The sequence below is a fragment of the Abramis brama genome (genome assembly GCF_963993115.1).
Source record: "Abramis brama genome assembly, chromosome: 3".
Taxonomy (NCBI): domain Eukaryota; kingdom Metazoa; phylum Chordata; class Actinopteri; order Cypriniformes; family Leuciscidae; genus Abramis; species Abramis brama.
Window position 1 is genome coordinate 2,642,476 of NC_139965.1, and position 7,500 is coordinate 2,649,975.

The 7,500-nt window shown below is 38.7% G+C and overlaps 1 protein-coding gene across 2 annotated transcripts in view; it reads left to right on the forward strand.

The window, feature by feature from the left end:
* LOC311079592 (solute carrier family 12 member 6-like) overlaps positions 1–7,500 on the forward strand; it is a 32,067-nt gene that overhangs the window by 4,668 nt on the left and 19,899 nt on the right. For both annotated transcript variants that reach the window (XM_084109165.1, XM_084109164.1), the window contains exons 3-8: positions 199–488; positions 1,301–1,462; positions 2,901–2,999; positions 6,031–6,088; positions 6,220–6,394; positions 6,795–6,913. In XM_084109165.1, the coding sequence (XP_083965291.1) occupies positions 199–488; positions 1,301–1,462; positions 2,901–2,999; positions 6,031–6,088; positions 6,220–6,394; positions 6,795–6,913 (903 nt within the window). The remainder of the gene's footprint in view (positions 1–198; positions 489–1,300; positions 1,463–2,900; positions 3,000–6,030; positions 6,089–6,219; positions 6,395–6,794; positions 6,914–7,500) is intronic.

Genomic DNA, 7,500 nt, shown 5'->3' on the forward strand with positions numbered 1-7,500 from the left:
AACCCACTGACAGACAATAAAGGGTGACGCCGATTGAAATGATTTATGAAAAAAAAAATACTTTCTGCGCAACAGTCATGATATTCATATTTGAGCATCAGTACTGAGCGTGGTTTATTAGCATATACTGATATTCTGACTGCTAATATCGGATTATTATTGGGTACGGTCAGTGATAGTCCGCTTGATGTCCTGTAGTGTGTGTATGCTGGGGAACAGAAGCCTCTCCCAGCACGAGCTGAAGGACGGCCAGTGCGGGAAGCTAATGTTCCGGGATTCGCTAGTGCAGGAAACCGCTAACTTCAGCGAGAGCCTCAACGGCACCGAAGCTCCTCCCGTCACTGCGGGCGCGCTGGAGAAGAGCACTGACCTGTGGCGGCACTTCTGCAACAGCTCCGAACTCAACGCCGTCTGCGACGAGTACTTCCAGCACAACAACGTCACCGAGATAAACGGACTCCCGGGACTCGCCAGCGGCAAGATCGCAGGTAAAGACGCAAACATGTCAGTGCTAGTTTTTATTATTATCTTGAAAAAGTTTCTATTTTTGAATTTTCTCTTTTCATTTTAACTAGGGATGCGCCGATAACCGATAATTCTTCATATTTAAAATGCGTGTGATTTCAAATGCAAAAGTTTTTTTTTTTTCATTTTCTGTTTTCATTTTAATTAGGAATGCGCCGATACCGATAATTCTTTATATTTGAAAGCCGATACCGATAATTCTTTATATTTGAAAGCCGATACCGATAATTCTTTATATTTGAAAGCCGATAAACGATAATTCTTTATATTTGAAAGCCGATACCGATAATTCTTTATATTTGAAAGCCGATAAACGATATTCTTTATATCTGAAAGCCGATACCGATAATTCTTTATATTTGAAAGCCGATACCGATAATTCTTTATATTTGAAAGCCGATAAACGATAATTCTTTATATTTGAAAGCCGATACCGATAATTCTTTATATTTGAAAGCCGATAAACGATATTCTTTATATCTGAAAGCCGATACCGATAATTCTTTATATTTGAAAGCCGATACCGATAATTCTTTATATTTGAAAGCCGCTAAACGATAATCTTTATATTTAAAAGCCGATAACCGATAATCTTTATATTTGAAGGCCGATAAACGATAATCTTTATATCTGAAAGCCGATAAACGATATTCTTTAAATTTGTAATAACAATAACATTAAAAATAATCATATGTCGGCCGATACCGATATGGTGGCCGATATATATTGTGCATCCCTAATTTGAATGTTTTCTTTAACCCTTTCTTGTGTCTAGAGAACCTCTGGAGCTCGTACTCTACTAAAGGAGACGTTCTGGAGCGCGGCTCCCATCGCTCCGCCCACTCACCCGCCGTGTCCAATCACTATCCTTACGTGTTTGCTGACATCACCACCTCCTTCACGCTGTTGGTTGGGATTTTCTTTCCCTCTGTGACTGGTATTCCTGCATTTCTCTTATTTTATCAGTCAATCAATGGGTGTGTTTATAATAATGCAACAAAATTCGGCTCATAAAGTTTTTGCGGTGTGTTTACAGTCTGATTTCCTACATGCAGAGATAACCTGGATGAGTTCCTGCATATGCACAAACATACAAAATGTGCCGGAGATACTGGATAAACTGTGATCATGCGTTTTCATTATAATTAATTAATTAAATGATAGTGTTTTAGAAATGATCTATTTAATTCATTTATATTCATTAAAATTGTATTATCTATTTAATTGATTATAATATTAACGTTATATATTTCAATGGAGTATATTAAATATTCAATTAATATGAATTAAATAAATAATATTTTTAATGATATAATTGTAACATTTTAAAAAAGTTTAAAGATATTAATATTAATAAGTTGAGAGTCTTGTTTATTTGACAGTGATTTCACATTTCTTGTTTGGATGAAGGCTAAAGACAGATAAAAGGTGAAGGTATATAGTTTTATAGGAGGAGGTTTCAGAGGCACAGGCATCCGTTGTGGGCGTTCTTGGCACATTTCCTGAGGCTTTTACATTTTTCATATCGATATCGGAATTATATCGTATCGACCGAAATTAAGAAATATATTGTGATATAAACTTTGGCCATATCATCCAGCCCTGTCTCGTTATTAATCTACTAATCTTTCATTTAAATTAATTAAATGTATACAAATGAGGTAAAGCTTTTTTTTTTAAATAATTCTAACAATAATATATATTTATTTTATTTTATATATTTAATTAGAATTAATTAACTATATTAATGTATTTAATATATTAATTTAATTAGAATGAATGTATTTAATTGCTTTTATATTTTTCATTAATTTAAATATTTGTTTAAACTCTGTTGAACATTGATAATATATATTTCATTTTATGCTAAATTTTCTATTATTATATTTTATAAATCGTTTAAAGAAATAAATTCTACGTATTAATGTTAACAGAGTTAATCATAACTGCTCTGACTGTATCCCACAATGCAATGCGCTCGACTTGATCATCCATTTCCAGAATGAACTGTGAACTCTCATCTGTGGTTTTGTGTTTCTGAGACCGTGATGTCACGTGACATCAGATCAGACGTGTGGTCATGTGACCGTGCTGATGTTCATCAGATCCTCAGTGTGGTCATGTGACCGTGCTGATGTTCATCAGATCCTCAGTGTGGTCATGTGACCGCGCTCCTCTGTGTGGTCATGTGACCGTGCTGATGTTCATCAGATCCTCAGTGTGGTCATGTGACCGCGCTCCTCAGTGTGGTCATGTGACCGCGCTCCTCTGTGTGGTCATGTGACCGCGCTCCTCTGTGTGGTCATGTGACCGCGCTCCTCAGTGTGGTCATGTGACCGCGCTGATGTTCATCAGTTCCTCTGTGTGTGTGTCAGGAATCATGGCGGGCTCGAACCGTTCTGGAGATCTGAAAGACGCTCAGCGCTCGATTCCCATCGGCACAATCCTGGCCATCCTCACCACATCCCTCGTGTGTATCCTTACACACCTCTCACACACACACACACACACACACACACACACACACACACACACACACACAGGGGTTACCCTTACACACATTAAGTATAATATAATTAATTTATAATAATATAAAAAAAATTATAGTTATTTTAATTTTAGTATTTTTAGTTAATATCAGTAATTTAACAACACATTCACACTCTGTTTTATATGATTTTTACTTGATGTCTTATTCATATTTTATTCATATTATTAGTGAGAGTTTTCTTTTTATTGTGTTTATTTTACATTTTTAAATGTATTATTAAAATGATTAATTTTGATTAATTCAATATTTTATTTATTTTAACTGTTTTTTGTCTTTGAAATGTAAGGCCCCGTTTACACTGCCAGTGAAATGTGACCCAATTCCGAATTTTTGCTCATATGTGACCCAGATCGGATGTGTTCTATGACAGTGTAAACAGGACAAAAACGCATGCATTCGGATATTTCCAGATCGGTTTCAGGCCTCATTCATATGTGGAAATAAATCGGATATGTGCCAATGCGACTGTCATGTAAACAGGCAGATCGGATTTTCTGAGGCATTAGGCAACGTCTCCGCGGTTTAATGACGAGAGAAACCCCGACGCACATCTGCAAAGGGACGGATGGCCCGACGAAACGTTGTCATCGTAGGAGAGGAATGTGGAGAGGGGCACGGGAAGTGTTTTCACATGATTGTAAATTTAACGAAAATTTTTGTTCATTTACATTTATTCATTTCAAGCAATTAGTAATTTATTTGTAATAAACGCTTAAGTGGGCTATTTAAATTTAAAAAGTGCTAGGACTATTTACATGTTCAATTATATTTTTAAAACATACGCGCAGATTGTGATGTAATATTGTGTGTGCATAGAAAGAATTTGTCCGCAGCCGCTCAAAAAAGAAAAAGAAAATTGTTCACAGCTGCTCTACTCCTGAGCGCAACTCCACTGTCAGTGTTGTGTAAGTACAGGCTCTAGGCAGTTTTTTTTGTGTTAATTTCTATTTCTTGTCGCTGTGCAGGCTCTTTATTGTATAACAGTGAACAGCCCTTATACTACAGGGCTGTTGAATGCTTGAATCTGATTGGTTGACGAACGTTCTAAGGTGTGCATTATTTTCAGGGAAACGCACAGCTAAAGTAGTTCCAGGCAGGTCTTGACCGCATTACAGTTCCATATCACTTCGCGTAGTCAACTGTAATAACGGAAAATAGGATACAATTCATAACAAGAAAAAACATGCAGCCTCATGCGCTTGATCTGCAATTTTCAACGTCTAGCTTCACAATCAATGGAAACATGCAGTTTAATTTTAATAAAGTATATAGGCCTAGGCTATCTATAATCAGTAGAAAATTAAACTGAATATAGGCTAAATAAATAAATAAATGGATAGTCCTGCAGCACGGATTTTTATTGCAGATAATATATAACAAATAAATAGTTATTGATAGGCCTACTTGTTAAAATGGCTTTGTGTTTAATTTATTTGGTTTAATTAATTAATTTATTTATGTGTTTTATAACATCTGTCAATAATAGAAAAAAGAATGAACAAATTAATTATAACGAATTGAATTAATAAATAAATAATAATATTGACGCACATGCTTGTCTCATTATTGCAACATATCTCTCTAATTACTGCATTAATAACTGCATAAAGCCGGGGACACACTTTAAGGCCGGTTATGAATGTAATTTGATACTTATGACTGATCATGACCAAACGCGTGTTCAGCGCATTCAGTCTGTGTTCAAAGTCGGTGTTTAAAATCTGCTGCAGCGATGAAAACAGTAAGAGAATGTGTCAGCTAGTCGTGTGTCCCCAGCTTTAGTCTGCTATCAGAGGCTCAAACCTCCGTTACTAACTCTAAAATGACGTTTTGGACTTAGCAACGGAGACACTGGATTAGATGCGTAAGAAATTAGTCCTACATACAAGAGCGTTTTAATGACAACAACTTTACAAACGTCTTGAAATACATAATCTGAACAATGTTTCGATGTGTGGCAACTGTAGTATAAGCGGAATAATTGACTTCAGGCCGTTGAATTATTAGAAAAATAATGCACACCGAGGTGTAACGGCCACTCCGCTTCGCGTCGTGACCGCATTACCACCTCGGGTGTGCATTATTTTTCTAATAATTCAACGGCCTGTCGTCAATTATTCCTTACTTAATGTATGTGCCGTAGATCGGTCCGTTGCATCACGAATGAAAGCAGAATCAATAATGTCAAATATGTGATGTGCAGTCAAGTTCGGCTGTGTGTATGTTGTTTTAACGAGTGTTCTCACCGACACGCTTGTGATTCGTGGAGTTTTAACGAGTTTTATAGACATTGTTTCTTATTCAAAAGTGGTGTTTGGCAACTTTGCATATCGCAGAGCATGAAACATATTTTGTGTTCGTCTATTTGTGCAAGAGAATTTAACCCTTTAAGCATGCGCGATATGTTTCAGATAGTAGCCTATGGCAAGTGTAAACACATGAATCGGATATGGGTCACAATTTAAAGAACGTGTAAACAGACAGTCAAAAAAATCGGATATAGGCAACAAATCAGAATTGGGCATCAAGACCTGCAGTGTAAACGAGGCCAGAGAGTAATAATGTGACATGAATGTGTTTGGGAAAGCCTGCAGTGATGTCACTGATGATGTTGTTGATGATGATGATGATGATGATGATGATGGTGATGATGATGATGATGATGGTGATGATGATGATGATGATGGTGATGATGATGATGATGTTGATGATGATGGTGATGATGTTGATGATGATGGTGATGATGTTGATGATGGTGATGATGATGATGTTGTTGATGATGATGATGATGATGGTGATGATGATGATGATGTTGATGATGATGGTGATGATGTTGATGATGATGGTGATGATGTTGATGATGATGTTGATGATGGTGATGATGCTGATGCTGATGTTGATGATGATGATGATGATGATGATGATGATGATGATGATCCTGAACTGACTCTCAGACCTGAGCTGTGTTCTGCTGTTCGGGTCCTGTGTGGAGGGCGTTGTTCTGCGGGACAAGTTCGTCTCTTCCCTTTCTTCTCTTATAAACACAGGATTTGTATTAAGTCTATATTCACTGAGTCGAGTCGAGACCCAGCCCTAATGCCGATGTGTGTGTGAGTGTGTGTGTGACCTCTGACCGTGTGCAGGTTTGGAGACTCGGTGAAGGGGAATCTGGTGGTCGGCACGCTCTCCTGGCCCTCGCCGTGGGTGATTGTGATTGGCTCGTTCTTCTCCACGTGTGGCGCTGGCCTCCAATCACTGACCGGCGCTCCTCGACTCCTGCAGGCCATCGCTAAAGACAACATCATCCCCTTCCTGAGGGTGAGACACACACACACACACACACACACCTGAGACTACACACACCTGAGACTACACACACACACACACCTGAGACGCCACACACCTGAGACTACACACACACACACACACCTGAGACTACACACACACACATACACACACACACACACCTGAGACGCCACACACCTGAGACTACACACACACACACACCTGAGACGCTGTGTGTGTAGTCTCAGGTGTGTTGTGTGTGTGTGCAGGTGTTCAGTGTTTGTGTGTGTGTGTGTGTGTGTGCAGGTGTTCAGTGTGTGTGTGTTGTGTGTGTGTAGTCTCAGGTGTGTGTGTGTGTTGTGTGTGTGCAGGTGTTCAGTGTGTGTGTGTTGTGTGTGTGCAGGTGTTCAGTGTGTGTTGTGTGTGTGTGCAGGTGTTCGGTCACGGGAAGGCTAATGGTGAACCCACATGGGCTCTTCTTCTGACGGCGGTTCTGGCTGAGCTGGGGATCCTGATCGCGTCGCTGGACCTCGTCGCTCCAATACTGTCCATGTGAGTCGTTCACACTCGATTATTAGTGCATGAATTATTCATTATTGCTATAAGCTGCGTATGATCCTGTTGTGATGGTTGGCGTTGGTATTATAATTCGCTCTCTGGGTGAGTGGCCCATGGAGCCGCTTGTGGGAAAGTTGGCACACTGATGGAGGACAGTCTGAGCATTAACCACAGCAACTGTGGAGTGTCTGTCTCAGGCCCTCTAGCGCCACCTACTGTGCAGAGTTGCACTCGCATTTATGCTAGGGATGCAACGATACCATTTTTTCAGAACCGATCCGATCCGATACCAAAGATTCTGAGTATCGGCCGATACCGATCCGTACCGATACCAGCGCAGTTTTTTTTAATCAAGTAGAATTTCTATAACTCTGTGTTGAACTGATGATAAGAACTGAAAAAAAGAAAAACAACAACAAAAAATATATGATCATAATCTGACATAAATGCTATTATAAACTAGATTAGTGGATAATTCAGCAGTAAAATTTCGTCTAGAAAAATCACGAGTGCACAATAATTGTATAAAATTTGAACATTTTGTGAAAAAAAAATGTTTAGTGGGGAACAAATTAGAGACA